This window comes from Podarcis bocagei (genome assembly GCF_964188305.1).
Source record: "Podarcis bocagei genome assembly, chromosome: 6".
Lineage (NCBI taxonomy): Eukaryota > Metazoa > Chordata > Lepidosauria > Squamata > Lacertidae > Podarcis > Podarcis bocagei.
In genome coordinates this window covers 85802522-85829645 of record NC_138130.1, presented here as the reverse complement: position 1 = coordinate 85829645, position 27124 = coordinate 85802522, and the positions used below count along the sequence as shown (strand labels likewise).

General features: G+C 39.4%; 1 protein-coding gene across 3 annotated transcripts in view; it reads left to right on the top strand.

Annotated features, from left to right (window-relative positions):
• Positions 1-26991, top strand: part of ATM (ATM serine/threonine kinase) — a 52637-nt gene extending 25646 nt beyond the window's left edge. For 2 of the 3 annotated variants that reach the window (XM_081197610.1, XM_081197609.1), the window contains 33 exons: positions 156-320; positions 591-723; positions 1561-1650; positions 2711-2882; positions 2983-3124; positions 3504-3680; positions 3916-4093; positions 4742-4829; positions 5632-5787; positions 6355-6463; positions 7297-7385; positions 7470-7572; positions 7885-8033; positions 8210-8314; positions 11040-11159; positions 11485-11719; positions 13030-13194; positions 13423-13542; positions 13656-13873; positions 14644-14851; positions 16032-16136; positions 17363-17518; positions 17863-18001; positions 18525-18607; positions 18978-19118; positions 19961-20077; positions 20709-20858; positions 22193-22358; positions 23907-23993; positions 24082-24196; positions 24447-24510; positions 25528-25664; positions 25763-26991. In XM_081197610.1, coding sequence (XP_081053736.1) covers positions 156-320; positions 591-723; positions 1561-1650; positions 2711-2882; positions 2983-3124; positions 3504-3680; positions 3916-4093; positions 4742-4829; positions 5632-5787; positions 6355-6463; positions 7297-7385; positions 7470-7572; positions 7885-8033; positions 8210-8314; positions 11040-11159; positions 11485-11719; positions 13030-13194; positions 13423-13542; positions 13656-13873; positions 14644-14851; positions 16032-16136; positions 17363-17518; positions 17863-18001; positions 18525-18607; positions 18978-19118; positions 19961-20077; positions 20709-20858; positions 22193-22358; positions 23907-23993; positions 24082-24196; positions 24447-24510; positions 25528-25664; positions 25763-25943 — 4563 coding nt within the window. In that variant the 3' untranslated portion in view covers positions 25944-26991. Of the gene's footprint in view, positions 1-155; positions 321-590; positions 724-1560; positions 1651-2710; positions 2883-2982; positions 3125-3503; positions 3681-3915; positions 4094-4741; positions 4830-5631; positions 5788-6354; positions 6464-7296; positions 7386-7469; positions 7573-7884; positions 8034-8209; positions 8315-11039; positions 11160-11484; positions 11720-13029; positions 13195-13422; positions 13543-13655; positions 13893-14333; positions 14617-14643; positions 14852-16031; positions 16137-17362; positions 17519-17862; positions 18002-18524; positions 18608-18977; positions 19119-19960; positions 20078-20708; positions 20859-22192; positions 22359-23906; positions 23994-24081; positions 24197-24446; positions 24511-25527; positions 25665-25762 lie in introns of those variants that run through there. The other variant, XM_081197611.1, reaches the window with a different exon arrangement.
• Positions 26992-27124: the final 133 nt, after the last annotated feature.

Genomic DNA, 27124 nt, shown 5'->3' with positions numbered 1-27124 from the left:
TAGAGGTAACATTGAGGGAAGTAACTGCTGAGCAGCTAGTCTGAAGACTGTGGATCAGAGTATTGTGATTGCTGTTTTTCCATGCAAAAACTTGAAGACTTTCTAGAGTGGTTTCATTATTTTGTTCCTCCACTTTTGTTTTCCTTTTCGTTTAGGTCTTGGGCTTATTGAGATACCTAGTGATAGATAACAAAGACAATGAAAACCTATACCAGGCAATCAAACATCTGGATCCTTTTCCGGATCACCCTGCTTTTAAAGACCTGCGTGCTATTCAGCAAAAAATAAAATACAGTAATGGTGGATTTTCTCTCCTGGAGGTAATACAATCAGTTTTCAAGCCTTTGAAATCATAGTGGGTTAGGTCTTCCTATTCATAATCTACTCATGAGTAAGTCTCATTGATCTTAGTGATGTTAATTTCCCAATAAGAATTGACGCATTACTCAGCCATTCAGAGTCTCTACATTTTTTTTAAGATAATGAACATGTATAACTCCTTTTGATTATATCTAATTGTAGAGCTTTATGAAAAACAGTACCTAATAATTGTGTGTATCCTTACTATAAAATCTGTGTGTTGTTTGCAGGAAATTAACCATTTTCTGTCCATAAATACCTCTGATTCGCTACTGTTAACGAGACTTGAAGGTTTAAATGATTTGCGTAAGCAACTTAAGGAGCATAAAGAACAAATGAAGGACCTTATGAAAGAATTTCACGGTATGGGTTTGAGACTGCTTTTTAAATTCCTGGGAGTACTGCATATTGCGGGGGGGGGGGGTGTGACTAACCTGAGGGCAGCATGGATGCATGATCAACCCTAACACGAACTAAACCAGATACCAGGACAGTTTCTGTTTTGTATACAATGAACAATGCAATAAGCAAAAAATAAATATCAGTTGAAGAATTAGGGTGAAACTGTTTCTAATCTAGAGGATGTTGAGGAAGGCACTAGGCAAAACATAACATTGAGAATGCATTTCGTAATGGGTACCACAATTTAAAAAGTGCTGTCCTTTTTTTGTTTGTTCACAACACACTTCAGAAAATAGCATTGGAGAAAGCAAAGATAGAAATAAATCTGCCCTGGCCGATCTCCGTACTTTCTAGAGCCTCCCTTCCTCTTTCACTGATGAATTGCCTTGTGTCATTGGGGATAGTGTTGGCGTATCATACTAAAGACTAATTAATATGATGTTTGAAATGCAGTTCGGCAAGTCCTGTGAGTTTCTGTAAATATAATTTCATTTGCCTTTTAACAGGTTCTGTGTATTTCAAAGCACTGGCATTTAAGAAGAATTTTTAAAATTTGTGTGGTTACAACTTTCCACACATGGTTGATATGGATATTGTGGGGTAGTTGGTTTTTTTTTCTTCAAATGAAAAATGTTTAAATTAATAGCATTTGTAAATCTTACATGTGTAATCTGTATATTTAATGTCTGTTTTTAATCGTATAATTTTAATTGTATATTTAATTTTATTGGTCTGTGACCATAATAAATAATTCATTCACTTAATATTGCTTTTAATGCTTTTTACACCCAACTGTAGAAAACCCAAAGGACTGTATAATAGTGAAGCTGATAGCGTGTTTCTTACAACTTTCAAAAACAGCTGTTAATTCTACCAATAGAGCCTTGGGTAAGAAATTTAGCTATTCAGATGAGTAGAGTTCTTTTGAAGAGAATTAGTAAAAATTAGATTATGTTGCAAATACATACAACATTTAATATTTTTATACCAGTAAATAACTTCAGAGAAATTTTGACTGGAATGTTGAAAGATAGGACCTAGAAACCTGATATTGCTCTGTTAGCTTTTTAAAAAAGTATTCTTTACTAAATAGTTACTTTTATTAAAGCTTGAAAAACAAGATTTAGTTAATAATACTTCATCTTTGCATTACTTCCTTTGTCTCCTGTAAAAAGTATCTGCTTTCCTAAATTGCTAAATAATCCTTGCCATTTGAGTATTTCTAAAACTGGAATGTATTGGTTTTTCAAAATGTTTTCTCAAAATAGTACTGGTCCTGGTTCTCAAAGCTCAATAAGCCCCTCACAGTATAACAGCACCAATTGAAATTCTGAGTGCAAAGAAATTTGGGGGGAGATCTCCCTCCCTTTTTTTCATCCTTTCTCTTGTTTTGTAAGCTATTGCTGCTATTAACCAATAAGAATTCAGGGAACATATGTGATGGAAACAGTTCTCCCTGCCCTGCTTATACACACTGGTGCTATCACTGCAATGCTTAGGCCTAGCCCTTGAATTCTATACAAAATAGAATCTCTGTAGTGGAAATTACAGAGAAAACGCAACATATTAAAACAGTAGAATACTACCTTTTTTATTTTCATGTTGAAGGGGCAGCTGTCCAGTTGTAGTACATATATCTTGTACATAAATATGAAAAGCACCAGTGAAATATGAAAAGCACCAGTGAAATATGAAAAGCATCGTATGAATGTCTACATAATAAGGCCTTTGGCTTAGAATCAGTTTGATTCCCTCCCCCTCTTTCTTTTTCCTGTCTCCTCCTGTGAAGAGGCTGCATCCTAATGTTTTTATGTTGTATCTTAATCTTTTAAATTGTATTTTGATCAACTTGTTTTTATTATTGGTTGTTAGCCACCCTGAGCCCGGTCTTGGCTGGGGAGGGTGGGGTATAAATAAAAATTTATTAATATTATTATTACATTTGCAGATGCAGTTGGAAGTTGTTTGGGAGAAATTGGTCCTATCAATTTTTCCACCACAGCGTTGCAGCACACTAAAAGTGCCTCATCCTCAAGTGCGGTTGATCTGTTTGAAGACCGAGAACTTCAATGGGTCTTCATAATGCTAACTCTCATAAATAATACTTTAATAGATCAATGGTAAGTATACAGGAGAAAATTTAACGTGGTATGTAAATGTTGCCTTTAAATAAATCTGAGATGACAATATCCAATTTCTAAAGAGTTACTTTTTTTTCAGTATTGACGTTCGATCTGCTGCTGTTGCATGTTTGAAAAACATTCTCGCCACTGAAACTGGACATCGATTTTGGGATATTTACAAAACCGAGACCGATCCCATGCTGGTATACCTTCATCCTTTCAGGGTGTCTAAGAAAAAGGTACTGTGTTTTGGACTGTATTATAAAACTAGAAAAAGGTATTGTGTTTTGGACTGTATTATAAAACTAGATGCAGAACCCTAACTCTCCTGTCTTAATTGATAAGACTATCTTGGACCAGTAGCTGCTCCCAGACATTTCCAGAGGCGTGTCCAAATATCTGAAGTAGTCTGAATCACTCCTGGATTTTCCAGAGCTTTTAAAATACAATTCTCTTTGTCCCAGCAGTTCTGCATAGTGAGATAAAGGGATTGTGAGCTGCCTTAATAGAGGCTGGAGTTGGTGGTTCAGGAGAGAAGGCTATGTAATGCTGCTTAAGGAATTTTAACAGACACTTGGTTTCTTTTTTAAAAAAACAACAACACAAAATGATATTTAGTTCTTGGAGGTGCCCGAACAAGCAAGAGACCCTCTTTCCGAAGATCTGGATAATACAAATCTGTGGATTCCTCAAGGTGAAAGCCATGATGTTTGGATTAAGACCTTGACTTGTGCCTTGTTGGATAGTGGAAGGATAAAAAGTGAACCCCTTCTTTTTCTGAAGCCACTGTGTAAGGTAAAATAAGTTTGTTGGTAGGATTACATTCTATTGCCCTGTCACCTTCCTATTTTAAAGTTTCATCTTACTACATATTTTTATCTTTCCCCATATCATTTAGGAGGTGTGTGAACTTTTTGAATGAACAATATATGGAATGCTTTGTTATAACTTAGTATAAGAGTAAAGGTTTCTGCTAAAGGCAAACTGAAACTAATAATGTGTTCAAGCAATTTCTTTCTTTGTGTTCTAGGTTCAAACTGCTTTTTGTCAGGCTGTCCTTCCATATTTGATTCATGACATCTTACTTCATGACTTAGATGAATCTGCGCAGTCTCTTTTATCAACACACATTCAGATGTTTTTTACCACCTGTTGCAAATATGCATTATCTCCCAGTAGGCCATCTACACCTGCAAATTCAGATCCAGGTAACACCATAAAGCTTTTCCTATGCCTCAACCAAGATATTATGCATGTAAGGGTGAGCTTAGGTGGGATTTGAGCAGGCAAAATTGCTGCTCCATTTAAAGCATTTCCCCCCATTCTTAAAAATAAAGACTAATAATTTAAAGAAATGGCATGCAAGATATTGAGAAAGAGGATGGGGAAAAACCCAACTCAAGCATTGGTTCTTAGTTGTAGGGCTCTGGTAATGATCAGCTAGAATGGAAAGAGTTTTAAGACAAGGAAGAGCGAAATGTTGCTAGTTTGTCAGCTGAGCCAACGGAGAACTAACATTGTTAAGAAATAACAGAAGAGTCAAAGCTATTTCTTTTTGTTAAATAGCAGAGACAGCATAGTTTAATAGATGGTTCAGATTCCTGCTTTGCTATAAACCACTTTCTTAATAGCTGTGGGGGTACTTCTGTTTTTCACACACCATTTTCTCATTTAAAATATATGTATTCATGACTTACCAGTGGAGTTACTTATCAGGGTGATTCAAAAGAACATTGAAAACTTAAGCATAACATCCCTTACCATTTTGGTTTTCGTTGTTATTAACTTACCTAATTCAGAGTTGTTATTGTACATCAGATCAGTAGCCTTCTGACTAAAGTTTTTCCCCAATGCAGATTCACAAACCTTTGTTCATGGAAGTTTGGATAAAATATCTCGACGGACAATGCTCGCTGTTGTTGACTTCTTAAGACGGCAAAAGAGGTGGATGAAGTTGCTGTGTTAGCCTTTATGTTATTGTGCTTTAATTTTACAACAGAGGTCTATTTAGACATTGAAGGGAGGGCTCTCAGATTTCTTTGTTATTTTTGCACTCACAATGATTTGTGCTCATGATGATATGGGGTGGTTACACATGTTGCCTCTTTCAATACTGTTTGTGCCTTCAAACATTTGGGGGCGGTGGCACTGTTTCATTTCCAAACAGTAAATGTCCTGTAGCATACTACAAATGTTCTGTGTTGTCTTTCTTTGTCCCCTTTTTGTCACAAGAGTTCCCCTCCAAATGGCAATAATGCCGTAATGTTAGGTTACCCTTTTAGAGCAACTAATAAAGCAGAATATTGTGTGGATGGTCCATTCTAAACCCACCACTAATGCATAATTTTTGTGTCAATGACCTGTTGCAAAGTATACCTGCAAAAAAACCAAACCCCACCAGTTTTACCAAAGGACCTGGGCCCTTCCAGTCAATTGCATTTAGAAGACTTGTTATATATTGTTATATATTTAGAAGACCTGTTTCAATTGTCAATAACAAAACAGCCATTGAAAGTGGCTTTGTATTTAGCCCAGAATTGTGTTTGTCGATTAAGTTGAAGCAACTTCTAAAATCTTTCTAAGGATGTCAAATAATTCTATGTTTTTTCTTAAAGCAATGACTGTTATAGTCCTGACAAAATAATAATGGGGAATGGGTTATATATTTATAGAACATGTGCTGCTTTCAATTTAAAGCCGTTTTATAAAGTGAAATGAATGCACTTGTGCTTAATATTTTGTTCAGGAGTCCTTCAAGTACAGTCTTCAGTGACAGCTTTTGGCTGGAACTCGACTACCTTCAGGTTGCCATGGCAGCTCAGTCTTGTGCTGCTCACTTCACAGCTTTGCTCTACACAGAAATCTATGCAGACAAGATAAATTCAGACAAACAGCAAGCAAGGTACTAGTGTTAAATACAGCCTATTCTCATTTATGTTAAACTAAAATACATTGATATACGTGCGTGTGGGATGAGTCTGATTCAAAGGATTCTCCTCTTGGATAAATTGCACTGGTTATTTTGCTTCAGCATGAGTTCCTCATGCTAAAAATCAATACTGCTTTCAAACAAAATCCATTATCTTCCACCAACCAGATGGTTTTGTCCCATTGGCTTCAGTAAAGTCCATCCCTGCCTTAATGTAGAGACTATCTCAGTGGCAAGTGGCAGTGTGCCATGTCTTGGTTTGTTGAAATTCTGTGGGTTTTGTAGTTTAAATAAAATGAAAACAACACAGTTTTGTTAAGGGGAGACCTTTGTTGCCTCCCAAAGCACCTACTTATAATTATCCAATTTTCCATTTAAGGAGTTGATTGAACAGGTCTGACCAAGGAAATGGACTCAGCTTAGTTAAGTAACAGAGTATCTCTAGGACCTATTCACGGCTTAGATTTACTGGTATATCTAGTCATTTTAAAAGAATTCATATCCAACTTGAAGACCAATTTTTAAACTTGTTTTCTGCAGGTCTACTTTCAAAGCAGCTAAGCAGCTAATATTTGAGGAAGGAAGTCAGAATTTAACACTAACTTCTTTGAGCAAGAAGAGCAAAGAGGAAACTGGAATAAGTTTGCAGGTATGGTACATCTTGTTTTTGAGAATATTTCAACTAGTTCACTCATAGATAGGTTTCTAAGACTTCTAACAAGTAAGTTATGGTTACCAGGCGACTTGACAATTGTGTGGCCCCACTAGCCTCCATAAACTATACTGTTGACTTAAAATACTGTGTCGACTTCTATTTGAAAGCGCAGTGTTGGGCTGCATTGCCATTCGCTTCACAGATATTGCTTTTTCTGGGATGGGAGCTGAGGCTGTATTTTAACTTTCAGCTTCATGTATGATGCAGCTTGCTTTTGGCCTTATTTATCCAGTATGATAGTAAAATACAACTAGGATCCAAAAGGGTATTTAGGTGCTCTCAGTGAAATTTTGGGCTTTAGTTACTTGAGCAGCAGGCCCAAGCTGCTTTTGATTCTTAGACTGGTGTGTGGTTGTGGGTCCAGGATGAATTGGGAGACACAGCCCATCCGTGGATGTCTCACTAAGGCAGCCTAGAAGGTCCATTCATGGTAAATGAACCAATGTTCCAATACCCATCCATTTCAAAAGTAAATTGTTATGTGTCGTGTGTTGTTGCTATTCAATAGATATGAGCCTTATGAGTTTCATGGTTCTCTAGCTCCTGGCCTCTATGTATTTTGTGTAAAGGAAAACATATTAATGTCTCTGAGTGTAGCCCACAGGGCTTTCTGTTTGGATGTGGGAGGTCTATCAAAGTGTGCTAAAAGTTTATAACAGAGGCAAAGACAAGTATCAGTCAGATGTAACATATTCCATAGAAGATTGCAATATTTTTTGTTCTGTAGGATGGAAGAATGTCAAGTAACTATTTTCACTTGCACCTAGGACCTTCTCATGGAAATATACAAAAGCATAGGAGAACCCGATAGTCTCTATGGCTGTGGTGGTGGAAGAATGCTGCAGCCTTTAACTAGGTAATAATTTTATTGGGGAAATTAGCAATTTTAACTGAAGGCAAAGTGTTATCAGTTTTAATATTATTCTCTTATCCGTGATAGGATAAGAACATATGAGCATGAAGCAAGATGGGAGAAAGCCCTAGTAACCTATGACCTTGAAACGACTCTTCCACCATCAACTCGGCAGGCAGGAATAATAGAGGTAATTTTTAAAGCAATGCATATCTCCCCCCCCCTTCCCCCCCCCAAATGCTCACATTCACAGGGGTAGTCAGTATGGTCCCCCCAGATGTTAGATGACAATGTCCATAATTTTGACTGTAACAGTTTAATTCTGTAAAAAAATAATAATCTAAAATTATGCTTTGACCTTGAACATGGTAGCCTGAAGTGCTACTAGGACTAGAAGTAAGTGGGACTTGGGTGTAGTAAAAATGCTTCACTTCCAGTTCTGGAAAGCATTTTCAGAAATCTGATCATTTTCATGTTAACTTTTTATCTCACTGATCGGCAGGCCTTGCAGAATTTCGGGCTGTGTGACACACTCTCCATCTACCTTAAAGGACTGGAACAAGAGAACAAAGAATGTTCTATGGAATTGCAAGAGATTCGTTATCAGGCAGCTTGGAGGAACATGCAATGGGATCAAATCTCTTCCGTCAAGTAATGCAAACTATCACTTTTCAGATGTAATATTTTTAAATGTTTGTCCTTTACCTAAAACTGCTACGAAGGGAGCCTTAGTAGCAGTTGATAAGCTGATAAAGGATTACTGTTATAAAGGACAGTTTAATAAAGTGTTTGCATTCAAATAGAAATTTTGTTAATTCTCTTTTAAGAGATGAAATTGGAGGACAAGGCTACCATGAATCATTGTATGATGCTCTACAGTGTTTAAGGGACAATGAATTCTCTACTTTTTATGAAAGACTGAAGTGTGCCAGGTAAGTAGCAAGCTTTGCATACAGGTGTCTGTGTATGTTATTAACAAAAAAAAATGCCAATAAACTGTAGCTTTCCTAACACATTGCAGTTTATGTTATAAGAGATGTATACATCAGTGCTTCATTTGTGTAAAATGTATGCAGCTTCCATGGATTTTAATGAAATTTATGTAAGGCATAACATAGCAATTTGAAACTTTTGAAAGAAGTGCATTTTGGCGACTTCCGGGCAGGTGCCTCTGATAATGGCGGAATTCCTCTGCCCGGGAGGAATTCGCTCTGTGGGAATCTGGGTCTGGCCGCCACGGCGAAGGCGGAGACCCGTTAAAATCACAGGCGGGAGAAGCCTGTGAGCGTGGGATTCGGCGGGCACCTTTTGCACCTCCCCCACTCACGGGGAACCCCGTTTTTTGGGGCTCCGGAGCGACATGGGGTGAGCGGCGCGGTGCATCAAATCGTCTGCTTCTTCCACGGAGCGAAGCCGCATAGCTGTTGCCGGAGAGCGCTGACCTTTTCCTGTGGACAATTTGACTTTAAAGTAATTACCCATGAGTAGAGCTGAAACGGAAGAATTGGATTTCTAAATATTTAATTTGGTACCGTAACGGGGAGGTTCAAAACAGGAAGTCCACCTTCCCCTTTTGTAAATAGACTGAGGCAATGAAGTTGCAAGCTGGAGTCCTGGAAAGTCTTTTGTAAAAGATTAAATTTCCATCAGTAAAGAACATTAAACCCCCTCTTGGAGGCAGGAGAAGAGAGGGGGAAGTTGCGGGTTGAATATGCCTGTGGGAGAGAGTGAAGAGATTTAAAACACCGCCGCTCTGACCCTGGAAACGGGCTGCTAGCAGGACTGACGTCTTTTGGAATGTTCATTGACAGCGTTTAGAACGTTCATTGACAGCTAGTTAAACAAGAGAAATACATTGTTTCTACTGCCTCCGGCTGCTTTAAAAAGGAGTAAAAGTAACTGAAAATTGAAACTAATTTTGGATTGTTGAAAAGAGGATACTATTGACTGTTACAAATAGAAACTGTTTCCCCCTAGTGGAAGCCTTTGAAACCGGTTGTTTTACAAGAGCTGGGCTAGGGGAATTTCCAGCTGCAAGTTAAAAACCGTGAGACTCTGGGACTGACCTTGAATCTTTTAAGTGTTATGGTAAATGGAAGAGGAAAAACAGACCAGTCAACTGCTGACAAAACATTAAGGTCTGGGAGGACTTGGCAACAATCCAGAAGAGGTACATCATCGGGCCCCTCTGCTCCTTCTGTTGCTGCCTTTGTACCAGTATATTTAAAACCAAGAGGAATGTCGACAAAAGAGGCTTTGGTGGCTGCATTATATAAGATAAATGACTCATTGGATCAGCTTAACAGGAAAATGGACACAATAAATGTGAAAGTGGATGTTTCAATTACTAAAATTAACCTAAATACAGAAAGTATAAATAATACCAATACAGAAACCACCCAGAAATTGATACAGGAACCTACTCTGATACGGCAAACTGCGGAGGAAGCCAGGGAAAAAGCTGTTGTTGCTGAATGTAAAGTAACACAACTGGAGAGAAAGAGAAAGAGAGCCCCAGCCCTACAGAGGCAATTGGATGAACATAAGTTGACGCTTGCTGTGACTGAACTTAAAGAAAAACAGACAAATTTGAAGATTAGAGTTCACCTTTGGTGGACATGCCCAAGGATTAAGACACTTTGGGAGATGATTCATAACGAAATGAAAAAGGTATTTAAATATACCCTTTTGAAGAAACCAGAGGCCTTTCTCCTGGGCATGGTCGGCCAATTGGTGTTAAAGAAGGATATAACTTTTTTCACGTATGCAACAATAGCAGCAAGAATACTCATTGTGAAGTACTGGAAGACACAAGATTTATCTATTCAGGAAGAATGGCAGATGAAGTTGATGGACTATATGGAATTGGCGGAAACGACTGGCAGAAATCCGAGACCAGGGAGAAGAGTTGGTGGAAGAAGACTGGAAAAAGTTTAAGACTATTTATAGAAATACTGTAAAAATAATGAATGTAAGAAAAATGTTGGAATGAAGTTATATGGCTCTAGTAGAAATGCTATAAGGAATTAAGTATAAATAGATTAATAGAGTATTAAAGGGAAAAATAAGGTTAGAATATGTTAAGATAATTATAGGATAGAAAACAGAGGAAGATGGAAAGGAATTGCTGAAACAATTAACAGAAGTGGAATACAAAAAGTGTGAGGAGGTCGTGGAAATAAGGGAATGAAAGATAAGATATTGAAATTGTTTTGTGTTTTAAATGGTTTGTGTCTTATTTTGTTATGCTTTTTTTCTTTGTTTTTTCTGTTTTGTTGTGTTTAAACGGTTGAAAATTAATAATTGTTTTTTTAAAAAATAAAAGAAGTGCATTTTGAAGATTAGAGATAAGGCTTAAGAAGATTAGAAGGTTGGATGCTGCAGAGGAGCTACTTGCCTTTTTACATGTAGTGTGAGATGCCCCTTATTTTGTAGATCAGAAAATTCTCTTATCTTTTGATGGAGTCAAGACATTTTTTAATTGTAGGCATGTGTTACAGTCAGATTTATTTTCAGTTGAAGTTATATGTAATGTCTGTTTCTATTAAGTGCTGCTTGACAAGATATCCTTTCTGGCTTCTGCTCACTGTGTAGTGGGATTTGAAATTGCTTTGGCAGGTATCAGAAGTTACAATGATCTTTTTCTTATATTTGCAGAGTCAAGGAAGTAGAAGAGCTGTCTAAAGGCAGCCTTGAGTCTGTATATTCATTGCTGCCTACACTCTGCAGACTGCAGACCATTGGAGAGTTGGAATGCATAGGACAACTTTTCTCTGGGTACTTTTCTTTTCCAACCAATGCTTTACTTTTTCCTTCCTTATGACCCTGGATGTATTTACACATTTCACCCATGGAAATTAATTTTTTCCTATGGGGTAATCAGAATCTGCATTCCTTCACTGCGAACCTAATTTGCATGCATAAAGTCCCAGCTTACATCCCTGGGATCTCCAGTTAGGGCTGGGAGAAACACCAGTGTGAAATCCCAAAGAGCCACTGCAAGCCAGTGTAGACAATACTGGACTAAATAGACTCAGTGAAGCAGCTTTATTAAAATTTAGTCAGAATTCCTCACACACTTCCATATGCTTTCTTTTTTCAGATCTTTTACTGCCAGCCAGCTGAACTGTACGTATCTGAAGTGGCAGAAACAGTCCCAGCTTCTCCAAGACAGCGACTTTAGTTTTCAGGAACCTATCATGGCTCTCCGCACAGTAATTCTGAAGATCCTTCTGGAGAAGGAAACTGAGAATGCCAAAAGGGAATGCATCAAAGACATCCTCACAAAACACCTGGTGGAGCTGTCCAGATTGGCTCGAGTGGCAAAAAACACACAGGTAAATAAATCCTTAAAATCCAGTCTAGATGTTCTCCCTTACGGATTTGCTATATTAAGTATAGATTGATGTTATTATTTTTAAAGAGGTACTCCAGGGCTTCTCCAACATGTATTAGGAAATTATATTTCTCTAGTCTTGTTACCACTCTGTTGTTGTTTAGTCGTGTCTGACTCTTCGTGACCCCATGGACCAGAGCACGCCAGGCACTCCTGTCTTCCAGTGCCTCCCGCAGTTTGGTCAGACTCATGTTTGTAGCTTCGAGAACACACTACTTGTGTCCTATAGTCACATTTGCTAGCCTGGAAACAAACAAAAAAATATTTAAATGTGAAAGTCAAGCCATTGTATTTTGGCAAGTGTGTTTTCTCATTTTCTGCCGTATGCCTGATTGGCAATCAGGCACCTTAACAATACTAAGAGCTATGGAGCAGCAGCATGATATAGTCACCTTCTTGAATTCCCCAAAAGAAGTGCATAATTTTGTTGTTATTATTGCATCAGTTGCAAATTCTCTTTCCTTTTTAGGTAGTTTAAAACATTCTAGTGGATCAATAAGTTGTCCTTTCTGTGAAATAATATAGCATACAATTATAGGCCTGAATATATTTCTATTTACTCAAAGCTGGACACCACTTGCACATGCCCACAGGTTCCTATTCTGGATTAATTCACCTAAATAGCTTCCAGCCTTAGTGTGTTATTCATTAATTGTGCTGTACAGATTGAAAGTATATTTAGGAGTGAAAGTGAGTGGAAATCATTCCATTTATCATTCTATAGCCCCTCTGGTTATGAGGCATAAAAGGGAAGGTTCAAAATATACTAATCTGTGATCAGTGATTTGCAGTACACTGTTTCTGGTGTAAGAATTTGAGCACAACCATAAATTCACTACATGAGCCATAAAATTAATAGATCCTTTAAGGCTAAATACTGTTATCTTGGGCTCAGTCTTCCATATGCAATTATTTGATTAATAGTACTAGATCTAGATTCCCCTGTACTCTGATCCCATATCTTAAATTGCAGCCATATAATGTAGGACAAACTATTTGTGGCTTATAAGTGGTACAGATTTTAATGTGGGTGTAAAGGAAATGAATTTTCATTTCATTCCAGCAATAGGATTTGCATACTGAATCATTCTTGGAAGATTTAAGTACATGAACATGCAGTTAGATCAGGGATGGGATGTAATTGTAACAAGGTACAATTGGTATCAGATTTCACTGGATTCTAGAAATATGAAGAAATGGATGATATCTCAAAACTTAAGATAATTTTTTTTGCTTCATTTTGTTTTCCAGCTTCCAGAAAGAGCAGTGTTTCAAATCAAACAGTTCAGTCCGGCTGGACATGGGGTATGTGTGTGGCAGCTGGAGGAAGCACAAGTGTTCTGGGCTAAAAAGGAAGAAAGCTTAGCGCTGAGTATCCTAAAGGAGATGATTAAGAAACTGGATGAAGATGACATGGTACATTTTGTCCTATGTCAGCTTGACAGTAGCAGCGTTGTTTAAATTCCTGTTTTGTTTTGAAGAAACACAAGGGCAACATATGTGACATACTTGTATTTGTGAAGGGCCAAAACATATGCGGAAAACCTTAACTGAAAGGGGAATTCAAAATAAAAAAGTGCTTGGGGAGAGGTCACTTTATATACAAGTGAGTATGTCTGACCTGCATGATTATATTCTTCTAAGGTTAAAGAAGACCCAAGCCTGCGACTGATTTACACAGAATGTCTGAGGTTGTGTGGAAGCTGGTTAGCAGAGACATGCTTAGAAAACCCGACAGTCATTATGCAGAATTACTTGGAAAAGGTAAACAACTTCTGCAAATATTTTTGAAATCTTATTTGCGTGCTTACTCATTAAATGGTGGTGGTTTAATGGCCAGGCTGTTGTGTTATCGTTTTTATAACATTTGGTTCTAGGCAGTAACAGCTGTTGGGAACCAAAACGATGATAGTAGCACCGAACTCAAAAGTGGAAAGATGAAGGCTTTTCTGTCCCTTGCTCGTTTTTCGGACACTCAGTATCAAAGAATTGAGAACTACATGAAATCATCAGAGTTTGAAAACAAGCAAGCTTTGTTGAGGAAGGCCAAGGAGGAAGTGGGCCTCTTAAAGCAGCACAAAGTTCCTACAAACAAGTAGGCCTCTCTAACTGTAGTGGGTATGAGTTACTCGTGCGTAAACTGGTGCCTCTATAGGCTAATTTGCCTTGTTAAACCTTTCTGACTGCGCAGCCCTTTCTCATAGTGGCTGCCTCAATCGTTGGCAGAATCCGTCAGTGGGCGTTTCTTGAACCTCTTCCAGCATAAAAGTTGTTTGATGCCCAGTCTCCGCCTTCTCTCACTGCGCGGGAGCCTCCTGCGCAGGGAGGGTGTGGGCAGCGGAGGACCTGGGCTCTCCTCACTGATGTCCAGTGAAGAATCCTGGAGCCCTCTCTCCGATTCCCCCATCAGCCCCCCTCTATCCCTGGTGTTGCGCTGAATAGCTTCCCCCTCTACTGGGCTGTTTCTCCCCCTGTTGCTGGGTCCTTCTTCCGCATCATCAGAGAGCCTCCCCTTCGCCTCTCGCTCTGATGTCAGTTCCCTGACACTAACTGAGGTATGTTATGCCACCAGTTCGTAGTAAGTAAGTTAAGGCAGGTCTGTCAGCTGGTTGGGGTTCATCTAGCTATATTTTGGCATGTATATTCTTGGGGAACAGTGAGCATGTTCTTATTAATGAACCATTATCTTAGGAGTTTTCCTGCTTCTGCCATTTTATTGTGTAAGCCAATAAAAGTAATCATTGGCTCAAGTCCTGAGAATGAGGAGAACCCAGGCGCTCTCTTTTTCATGAAGTCAATGTCTGTCAGCATATAAGTAAATGAATTTTAGATTTGTAGTCTTATTTCTAAATTTCTGTTGTTAAGATACACAGTCAGAGTTCAGCGGGAACTACAACTTGATGAAGGTGCAATTCGCGCACTGAGAGAGGATCGCAAACGTTTCTTATGCAAAGCCGTTGAGAACTACATTAACTGTTTACTGAGTGGGGAAGAACATGACATGTGGATCTTTCGACTCTGTTCTCTCTGGCTTGAGAACTCTGGTGTTTATGAAGTCAATGTGATGATTCAGGTTAGTCTCACCGTAACTTTACTGCATCTGTGTATACAAAGATACAACTTTATTACATCTGTGTATACATTCCCTCTTTGTAGTGAAGTAAAATATAAGGTTGGGGAGCAAATTGCACTGGATGTTTATGCGTGGGTGCATTTTTCCACATGTAAAATCTAAAACATTTAAGTCTCAGATCGTGTGGGTTATCAGTTGTACAGTTCATACTCATGTACCTTGGATTTTACATGATTAGGCCCTATGCATACCTGTTCCATACATACATATCCAGCAGGCGCAGAGGCGAGTGAGTGGAAACTTTTCCCAGCGTACGTAGCCTCTATTCACAGGGAAGTTCCTCTGAACCCAGACCATTGTAGCTTGCATACTCTCGCTTTCTCCCCCACCCGCCACAGCCAGTACTCTGGGTTCTCGGAGTAGGTGCAACATGTAGTGAATCAATCCACCATCAGTCTCTCTTTGAAGTAGTATCTTTCATTACGACTTTCTGCTTCTTTTCCCCAGAGTCCTCTTTTACCTTAGCATTCTTTACTTATGTCAGGATTTTTATAAATAACAGGAGTAATATAATGGATACACCACAAAACTACCTAATCCAATGGCTTCATCGTCCACTGCAATAAATACATAGGAATTGAGGTTCCTCACAGTCACAATCCATGCAAAATACTGCCAGGCAGTGGCCTTGTTCAGACAACCCGTTCAGGCTTGATGGTTTGTTTGTGAAAATGCAAACGGGCATCAGAGCCAAGCCCTCCTCTCCTCCTCCCTGGCTTATTTTCCTAGTTTCTTAACTGACATTAAGTCAGAATTCCCCGGTTTAGATGTAACAAGGAACTCTGGCTTAATATACGCCAAAATCTTTGTGCCAAAGCCAGTTCACAATGAGGGGATGAAGAAGCACTCGGTCCTGACTCGCTGGCGTCATAAACTGTGCTTACATCTTAAAATACTATAGATTATTCCCCAGCTTGTAAGGTACTGTCTTGTAAAACCTGGTGAGAAAATGTGTGATAAGTGGATGATAAAAGTGCTGCTGTGAAAAAAGAGTGCCTTGCACTGATAGCAATTAGAAAACAATATTGTGATGTACTGATATCTGAGCATACATGCAATTTGTGTTATACTATTCAACAGTCTCACCTTCTACTTTTGTTTGCTGTTTTTATTATAACAGACAGAGGCAAAGAAAATACCCTCTTACAAATTCTTGCCACTGATGTATCAACTAGCAGCTCGAATGGAAAGCAAGGCAGAAGGATTTCATCAGATTCTGATTAATGTAATTGATCTTCAACCATGATGCCCTGTATTCATTTAACATGCAAATACAAAACAAACACTGAAACAAAATACAAAAACAAACTTTATTTGCATGTAGATAGTTTGGGTGTTACGGATTTTACAGTGTTGCAATGTTAGATTTTAGCTCTTTCATTTTTTGCAGCCAGTTTTGCAGCTCAGAAATGGACTACTGTATAACGAAACGAAACTTCCTGATTCCTTCCCTCTGATCACTGAGCTTTGTGCCATCCCTTCCCATCCCCAGCTCCTCTGTCCTTTGTCCAGCTTTTTCCTTCTTCTCTGTAATTGCTCATGGCTCCCTGGTTTCATACACCTTTGCCCAGCATTGGAGGAAAATAAAATAAAATGCCCCTGCCTAGTGCTGCATGGTGAAGGAGCCTGAGGACACGCATGTGCAGTCCTCAGTAACTAGTTCAGAGGTTTTGTCCCTTTGACAGGGCTGAATTTTTCCTGCATCCAGGCACTAGTTTGGCACCCACACAGCCTCTTCTTATTCAGATGTTATGTAGAAATAGAGCTGAGTCTCAGTGTATTAATGGCATGTTGCCCCCAATACTCTTAATGCCAACCGCCAGCTGCTTTATATAGATATTAAATAGCATTGGGGGTATCTGCAAGGGGGGGGGGCAAAAGCACTGTCCCAAAGCTGGACTTTGTCTCGTAGGTAGGACTGGAATCTATAGCACTGGGCTCCCAATTACCATTCCATTTTATTTATTTATTTTATATACCACCCTTTATTTGAGGGTCAGAGGGTAGTTTAAAGGCAAAAATGTATGGAGGCAGTCTAGAAGGAGACCATGGTTAGTGGTACTGAAAGCTGCAGAGAAGAGAGATTTTTAAAAAACAGCAGTAAAGTCACATTCCCTCTATCCTACTCTCTGTAGGTCATCCATTAGGGCCTGCAAGAACAATTCTGTCCCATGGCCAGGCTTCAACCCAGATTAATTCATTGAAGCTCATTCATATAGCGCTGAACTGTGGTTTATTGTCGCATTCAAATAGAAATAGCATTTGAAATATGAAGTCCAGTATAGAAATATGAAATATGAAGTCCAGTATAGAAATATGACATATGAAGTCCAGTATAGAACTGAATCATTGAGCATTGCTGCTGAACTTTGATGCTTGCTTTAATATGCAGATCACAGAGTAAGAATGCTAGTTGTATAACTTTTTTAAAATAAATATATTTCTTAACAGCTTATAGCTAGAATTTCTCTGGACCATCCACATCACACTTTGTTTATAATCTTGGCATTGGTGAATGCCAACAAGGATGAACTCTTCGCAAAGCCGGAAGCAGCAAGAAGCAGGCAAACAAAAAACACACCAAAAGAAACTTCTCAACTTGACAAGGTACTTTAATTCACCTGTTTCTGGGGTGCTTTAGGCTGGGGGAGCGGGAAATGTTTTGTGTTTGCATGGACAGTATTGTAGTTGGGGCCTGTTTTTCATAATGTCAGAGCTGCAGTAAAGTTACCCACCAGCAGTTGGCCCAGTTTCTTAATGCTTCCTTTGTTGTCAGAGCTCTGAATTGTTTTAATCTAAAGTAGATTGTAGATTGTAATCTAAAGTAGATTGTAGATTGGCGTGCTCTGGTCCATGGGGTCACGAAGAGTCGGACACGACTAAACGACTAAACAACAACAGATTGTAAGTAAAACACTCACTTTTACCAGTATTCTTTTTTCAACCGATAGGAACGGATGGAAGCTGCTAGCAATATAATTAACATTATCAAGCATGAAAGAGCTGATATGGTGGCAAATGTTGAAGCCCTCTGCAATGCTTATATCACTTTAGCAAACATGGACGCAACTCCCTGGAAGTCAGAGAGAAGTAAGAATATGGAAAATGGGGATAATTGCGGTGGGAGTTGAAAATCAACAATAATCCTTCAGTTTCATACTGTGTAATAAATAGCTGAAAAATACTGCTTTGCTTCTCCAGGATGTTTTGTCAAGAGTAAATTATCTGTGCAATTTATAGGCTATAATGATATTTGTTAGCCAGTGAACTGTATCCAATTTGTGCAGGTATCTGTAACAGCCTTTGCCACAGAGCAAATTGGCAGTACTCTGGTTATTTTAGTATTTGGGGACGGGCCAGTTTACAATGTAATATTTATAGTACAATTAGATATATTTAAAAGAGTTAAAATAATAGAGAAGGTCTGATACGCAGTAGAAAGGCGTTGCAAAGGGGTAGATGGCACCACACTAGAAAATCTAGAATAATTTCTGTAATATCAGAGACATCTTGGAAACAATTTCATCATTGTTTGAAGTCCAGTGTGCAGGAGTTCATATAGCAACAAATGTTAGCAATGGCATTTAAGATAATTTGTGTATTGTTTGTGCAGGAGGCATAAATATCCCTTCTGATCAACCTATCACCAAGCTAAAGAATCTAGATCATGTTGTTGTACCCACCATGGAAATCAAGGTAAATAAAACTCAGTAATAATCTCAGTAATAATCCTTACATAGTCATATTAGCGGGGATTACAGTGGTACCTCGGGTTAAGTACTTAATTCGTTCTGGAGGTCCGTTCTTAACCTGAAACTGTTTTTAACCTGAGGTACCACTTTAGCTAATGGGGCCTCCCGCTGCTGCCGCACCGCCTGAGCAAGATTTATGTTCTCATCCTGAAGCAAAGTTCTTAACCCGAGGTACTATTTCTGGGTTAACGGAGTCTGTAACCTGCACATGTTTCATTCTAGCAGACCGAGAAATGGCTATCAGTACTGTAGTGAACATGTAATATTGTGGTGAACATGATACAAGCAGCGCCTAAATGTATTTATGATTTTAGGTGGATCCAAGTGGGAAGTATGAAAATTTGGTTACAATAAGGTCATTCAAGCCAGAATTTCGCTTAGCAGGAGGCCTTAATCTACCAAAAATAATAGACTGTGTTGGATCAGATGGCAAAGAGAGGAGGCAACTTGTCAAGGTAAGTTCTGTGTGTTGCACGTGCTAGAGAGGTGTCTTTTTTGATTTAAAAACCATGAGACTTGTAAATTGAATGTAGAATATTGGGTTTTTAACTTATGCCATGTTCTGTGGTGTGAACCTTGCCTTTGGTGGAAGTTGATACGTTTTATTTCTCTGTATTGAAAATACTGAGCTGCTCTAAAGTAAAACCGTGGGAAATTTATAAGCGCCTGATGTAGGGATGAATGGAAATACGTTCTTACACATTTCTAAATGTATACAGTGGTGCCCCGCAAGACGAATGCCTCGCAAGACGGAAAACCCGCTAGACAAAAGGGTTTCCGTTTTGGAGGTGCTTCGCAAAACGAATTTCCTATGGACTTGCTTCGCAAGACAAAAATGTCTTGCGAGTTGCTGCGGGGTTTTTTTCCTTCCCCCCCCCTTTTCCCCAAGCCGCTAAGCCGCTTATCAGCTGATCCTAAGCCGCTAAACCGCTTATCAGCTGATCCGCAAAACCCGCAAAGCCGCTAATGGGCTTGCTTCGCAAGACGAAAAAACCGCAAGACGAAGAGACTCGCGGAACGGATTCTTTTCGTCTTGCGAGGCACCACTGTATTTATTTATTTACTAAATGTACAATGTATTTCAAAACTTCTAAGTGATCCCAGAAGACAAAGTATAAAGTGACAGTACTGCTCAATTGTCTGGATACTTTTCCTGTTGCTTAAGTCTACAGTACTTTGCATACTTGTTTTGAATAAAAGTTTCCCTCACTTCCAAATAAATATAAATAACATAAAGTAGTTGTAGTGTTCAGCAGATGCCATTTCTATACCATTGCCTTTTTTGTATCTCTTAAAGGGCCGTGATGACCTGAGACAGGATGCTGTCATGCAGCAGGTTTTCCAGATGTGCAATGCTCTGCTTCAGCAAAATACTGAAACCAGAAAGAGAAAATTGACTATCCGCAGATATAAGGCAAGTTTTGCTCTTGTTCCATCAAAGTAGCCTGTTGCAGACATGATGTGGGTTCACCAGCCAAAGAAGCTTCCTTTATATAGGCTCTGATAATTACTGAATTTAGCTCTGAAAGTGGCACTTAGGACTTACTACTCAAGATCTTTTAAGATGGAGGTGACAGGAATTGAATCTAGGACCTTCTACATGCACCTCACATGCTCTGCCACTGAGCTCCCATCCTTCATCTCCAACATAAAAAAAATGTTTTATATCAAGACAGAACATTGCTTCATCTAGCTCAGTATGGCAGTGACTCTCTAGGGACTCGGGCAAAGTTTTTCCACAGCAGCTACTACCTGAGATTCTGCTGAATGTTGGAGCTTCTGCACACAAACCTTGTTGCTCTCACAACATCTCCTCTCCTTGCCAAACTAGTTTGAAAACTGGGAGCTAGTGTTATAAATACGTGTGTGCGCTCTCTCTCTCTCTCTCAGGATTTTATTTCACTTTCCACAGGGCATTTTCCAATGTAAACTAGAGATTGTACCCATGATTCCAAAATGGGTTTTCAAACTAAGGTTACAAAGGAATCTGATTTGAATTAGCACTGGTTAATCATGACAGTTAATACGTCTGCTTATTCCTTAAGGTGGTTCCCCTTTCACAGAGAAGTGGTGTCTTAGAGTGGTGCACAGGAACGATTCCTCTGGGTGAATTCCTCATCAATACTGACAGCAGTGCTCACAAACGATATAGGCCAAAGGACTATAATAGCATAGATTGCCAAAGGAAAATGATGGTGAGTCAGAAGCAAATCCTTCCCAAGTATGATATGCTGTGTCTAGCGGTATATTCCTTATTTTTGATTAAGGCTATGAACACTCACCACAAAATCGTCTGTTCTCATCACACCCACCCATACAATCTGTTTTGATGTGTTCACATCTGTAAGAAGTCAAATCCCACACTTTCCCCAATAACCTTTTATCATGAATAGGGAGTAGGTCTGCCAGTGAAAGGCTATTGCCAACTTCACAGCTGCCACAAGAAAGAGGATAAAATTATTACAGGATTTTATGGTCTAGCTACGTCACAGCACATTTCACCAGGTCTTTTGTCTACTTCGCTTTATTTGTTTATTTATCAAATTTGTATACCGCCCTTCAACATAAATAAAAAAGCACAAAATACATTTTAAGAAATCAAAAACAAAACACCCACAAACCAGTAACTGCCCTCCCAAACACTTTCCGCTAATGCCCCACTGTCCAAAATTTGCAGGACAGCCACTTGGAAGTCTCCATCTACCTTCACCAAAACTACAGGTTAGATACTTTAGGTTCAACAGAAGCAACTTTTGACAGGAGAATTCTACAGATTCTATCCTCCTTCTATATTCCAGGTCTGGCACTACCCACCCTACATGACCTAGCTAGATAGAGAGCATCCCATCCATGGGTCGTATCCTCCTTAATGCCATCCAGAGAAAGGAAGCTTGGGTACTTTATGTGAAAGGGGTGAAAGAGACCTTTCCCTGGTGCCAGCATTCAACCTTCATACACATACACTCGAGAGACAGCCAGAGCTTCAATTTTCTTAGTCTGTATCGGACCTTGTTCCAAGGGACTGACTTCGGATTCACAAGCCTAGACCCCTACGTTAGGGGACATTTCAACTCCTCAGATCTTTCTATACTCGCTTGAGCGTAGATCTTCAGAAGCTTATCACATAGTTGCATGTGCCTCTCCTGGTGGAAGAAGGGCTTCACCCATTCATGGATGGATCCCCCATTCATTCCTCCAGAGGAAGTGCATTCATAGTAAACCATCCAGGCTTCCCTTCTCCCATTGTCAGTTCAGCTGAGAGATAATATCTGACCCAGAGTTAACGGGTGAACTTTATAGGTTAGGCAGGGATTTGAGCCTTTATCTCCCCAACCCTTAAGCCAGCACACTGTCCACTTTGCGACACTTCACTTCAGTTTTGCCCAATTGTTGCACACCTATTGGTATTTTGAAGGGCAGGTGTTTCATGAATGTTATGTGTTGTGTTCTCACTGCAAGTACAGCTGTACATAAGCAACAAAAGTATTTTTCACACCCATCTTTAAATTGTTTATGGTTTACTTTGAAGGAGGCCCAAAGGAAAAATCCTGAGGAGAAATATAACGTCTTTATGGATGTATGTCAGAATTTTCAACCTGTATTTCGTTATTTCTGCATGGAAAAATTTCTTGATCCAGCAGTATGGTTTGAGAAACGGCTGGCATATACTCGCAGTGTTGCTACTTCATCAATAGGTACTGTAAAAATATGGCTGGTTTTTGGCACACTTCAATAATAATTTTATACAGTGGTACCCCGCAAGACGAACGCCTCGCAAGACGGAAAACCCGCTAGACGAAAGGGTTTTCCGTTTTGGAGGCGCTTCGCAAAACGAATTTCTCTATGGGCTTGCCTCGCAAGACGACAGCCCATAGGGAAATCTCCGGGACAGCGGGGAAGCGCAGCGCGTCTTCCCCACTGTCCTCGGACCTCCGCCCGCCGCGCGGCATCGGAACGAAGCTCCGATGCCGGGCGGCGGGGGGGGGGGAACGCCTCCTCCCGCAGCGCGGCATCGGAACGAAGCTCCGATGCCGCCGCGCGGCATCGGATGGCTTTTCTGAAGACTTGGGGTGGGAGGAGGGTTTTCCTTCCCACCGCCAACATTCAGAATGCTGTTCTGAATGTTTCCGGTGGGGAGGAAAAACCCTCCTCCCACGCAAGCCCCGGGAACAGAGGGAAAGCGCTGCGTGCCTTCCCCTCTGTTCCCGTACCTGTCCTGAAGGCTTGCGGTGCGGAGAAAAGCCCTTCTCCGCACCACCAGCCTGGCAAGCGGTTTCCCTAGGAACGCATTAATTGATTTTCAATGCATTCCTATGGGAAACCGTGCTTCGCAAGACGAAAAACTCGCAAGAAGAAAAAACTTGCGGAACCAATTAATTTCGTCTTGCGAGGCACCACTGTAACTATAAAGACAAATTGAAAATAGTGTTTCGTTTCAACAAGAGCTAAAGGTCTTAATCTATTTAATAACTAAAATGTAATAACTCTTGCTGTTTTGTCCTCCTCTTCCAAGGTCCTCCATGAGCTTTAGTTGATAGTACATAGATTTTGATCTCAGGGGACAAGTTTTAATTGTTGGGGCTGATAGTTTTGGCGCAGTTAGAGGGCTGCTTTCTTTTCTATAGGTATTTTCATTCAGGTGTATAGCTGACTGGGAATGAAATGTCAATGTTACTTGTTTGCTTTGTTGAATTAACTGTGAATCACCTCCCACTTGTTTTGGCATCTTCAAAATGCACCCATGTGTGAAAGTTTACTGAGATTTAATCCATTTAATAATTAAAAAGTAAACTATAATTAAAAATGGTATGGTTTATGCTGCCCAAAAGTGTACAGTAGCTGCTTTAAATATAAGATAGTAGCATGAGTGTACTGGCACTGTGACATAGCACTACATGGGATTAATTTATTTTGTGAATGGGAGAAAGAGAGGGAGCCGCACTCAGGTATATTTTCTATCCTTAGGCATGTTCCCAAGCATTTCAATCCTCCCACCAGTTCTTTGTTCCTCTTGGAAAACCATTGCTGAAGATTAGGGGACCTTCCAGAGTAGCACTTAATGCAACATGGTAGACTGTGGTTGGAAAAGGAGAATAGACCTTCTCAGAACCTTACAAGCAAGGAAAACCTGTTGGGCGGGGAATAAATAAATGCAGAGAGAAGCTGTGAGTTATATGTATAAAGGGGGGAAATGAAATGTAGGCAAGTGCTTCTGGGTTCATTTTGAGACTTCCTTCTTTCAGTTGGCTACATACTTGGTCTTGGAGACAGACATGTACAGAATATTCTGTTAGATGAGCAAACCGCAGAACTCGTGCACATTGATCTAGGTATGTATAAACACAAGCGATCATATATTATTCTTTTGTGTATATATAACCCTTTTAAAAACGTTGCATTTCTCTTTTCCTCTGCCAGGTGTTGCTTTTGAGCAGGGCAAAATCCTTCCTACCCCAGAGATCATACCTTTCAGGCTAACAAGAGATATAGTGGATGGAATGGGCATCACTGGTGTAGAAGGAGTCTTCAGGAGGTATAGCATATAACTGCACTTGCTTCTTAAGCATTTCACTGTTAAAGTTACAATAGAATTCCACCAGCTCAGCTTTTTGAACAAGCTTGTAGTGTAAACCAGGGAAAACCATGCTCGTTACATTTTTATTTTTGGTCTAATGAGACCCAGTAAGAAACACTGCCATTAGCTATAAAAAACAAAATGCTGTCGTATATTGAAACTATTAGTGGAAAATAATTTAGAAAACTGTTCTGAAAATATCTTCTAGATGCTGTGAAAAAACTATGGTGGTTATGAGAAATTCCCAAGAAGCTTTGCTTACTATTGTAGAGGTAAGCCTTTTTTTTGTGGCTGTCGATGAAAAGCTGAAAGGTATGGGTTGTATTTTAAAACTTTCATAAACTTCTTTGGCATTTAAACTGTGGCAGCTCCTAGTGCAAAAGTTTGCTTCAATATTCTAAACTGTTAGGCACACGAAACGTTTATAAATATTTTAAGCACTTATAACTTGTCACAGGAGATTTACTGAAATATTGTAATGCAGCTCTGAACCTTTTCTGTTTCAAGGGAGCAGAATGTTTTAAGGAAGGAAAAGATGTTAGACTGGCATATGAGCCCATTTGAACACACAACTGAAATTATTTAAATTTGAGGGCATGATCAAGCCCCAGCATGTGGCATGCATGCACACACATCTGCGCATGAAGGATGGCTTGGGATCAAGACTCCCAGCATGTAGTACAACACAAATTACACTGGTTACCAGTTTGTTTTGAAGTGGTGCAGTTAACCTTTAAAACCCTAAGCAGCCTAGAACCTTATTTTCTCAGGGAATGTCCATGCATTTATGAACCAACCAGAATCCTGAGATCAGCATTAAGGGCCCTGAATTCTGTCCCACGCTTAGTAAATATTTTAACACAGTTGTAGGATGCTTTCTACCCAGTTTCCATTAGCAGCCTAGCCACTGCTGTCTTGAACAGTTGGTATTCACACTGTGTGAAGACAGTCTTACAAATGACACACTATGGTAGTTCAACCTAGAGGTTACCATTTATCAGGTGGCCACAAACAGCTTAGAGGAAACTCTACAAGGAGTTTCTGTATTTCAAAAAGCAGATTCATTGTAGCTGTATTTGCTGTTGACAGAACATTTATAACTGCCCAATTGCTAAAATAATGGAAATGTTTTATTACCAAGATGGGACCAAATCATAACATTTAATTCACATGCTGAACAACATTGCCAGTCTAAAGATTCTCCTACAAACATGGAATCTTTATTTGCCTGCCTTTTTAGGGCATTGAGCTAGCTTCATTTAGATGCATATTTTTGCCTTGTTTTACAGGTGCTTCTGTATGACCCACTTTTTGACTGGACCATGAATCCCTTGAAAGCTTTGTATTTGCAGCAAAGGCCAGAGGATGAAACAGACATCAACTCAAGTCTCAATGGTGCTGATCAGGGATGTAACAAAAAATCAAAGTAAGAAATCACTACCGGGGATGGGGGTTGTGACTAACATGAACATCTGCGAGGCTCTGCAATTTATATTTTCTTACATTTTTTTTTATTCTCAACAGTGATAACCAGACGTTCAATAAAGTGGCAGAGCGTGTTCTGATGCGACTTCAGGAGAAGCTTAAAGGTGTGGAAGAGGGGACAGTGCTCAGTGTAGGAGGTCAGGTGAACCTTCTCATACAGCAAGCCATGGACCCAAAGAATCTCAGCCGCCTCTTTCCAGGGTGGAAAGCCTGGGTGTGAAAATGCGGGGTTGGTCTGAATGAGTAGAAAATGTTGCTGCAACGCAAGAGAACTTTGTTCCTGCTGTATTTAAAATCATCAGAACTGACAGTGGAATGCACACAGTGGTCCTTGTTTTGCTGCTATGCAATGTACTTCACCAAGAGGGCGCCACAACACTGGCAGGAGGCTACAAGTGTGTGCCAACCATGATCACTATCCATGCTAGATAACTAACATTTAGAAGTCCCTGATCTATGGCATATGGAAGGTGCACAAAGTTTTCCATTGCTTTAAACCTGGAGACAAGAAACTGAAGTGTTATGAAATGATACATCAGACTTAAAGCTGACAAGTACATTGCCCAAAACAAGGCTCCATATCAAAACTGGGAAGAAAAATACGTAGAAGAATTAAAAATCATATGCACAGTGTAAACTCACAATAGATTACCGTTACTGATGGCTGCAATTATTTGCCTTAAGAAAATAGATCTATTAACTATTCATTGTAATAATCTGGGTACCCTTTTGGTTTTTGTAAATGCTGATAACTGAATTTTCAGTTTTCAAAAATATATTATTTTTGTTACTCTTAGCTAGCAAAATCTTACCATGTGAAAAATGATATTTTTTTTAAACCTGTTTTCTATCATGGAAATAGTGGCTTTATCCAATATTTTGTGTTTAAACAACATGCATTCAATTTCTAATGGTTGTGTTACTGTTTTAAAAATGTAAATTGCTCTTTTATCCCCACCACTGATTATGTAATCCTTGGGAGGGAAAAGGGGCACTATAAATGAATATAAACTTACTAAGTAAGTTTAAGAGATATGAAAACATGTATTTACCTTTCAGTAATAGTTTCTGGCATGTGTTTGCCATGTTCATGCCATGGAAGGAAACAATTTGTATATGTACTTGGTATTGGATTCTGTGCTATTGGAGTATTGATTCTCTACAAAATGGGTAATAACATCCACCGGATCCTGACAAAAATCCTGTAGAGCTCAAAAGCTAGTGACAGAACTCTTGTATGTGAAATAAAACTATGCTGTTACAGACAAGTATTGTCTCCAAAACCTTTTTTTTACATTTGTCCTGTAAGAGAATAAATATAGTAGTATAGAAAAACTGAGCAGCAAGCCCAGAGGTTTAGAACAGTACTCCCAGAGCAGAGGGAGATTGTGACTACTTTAC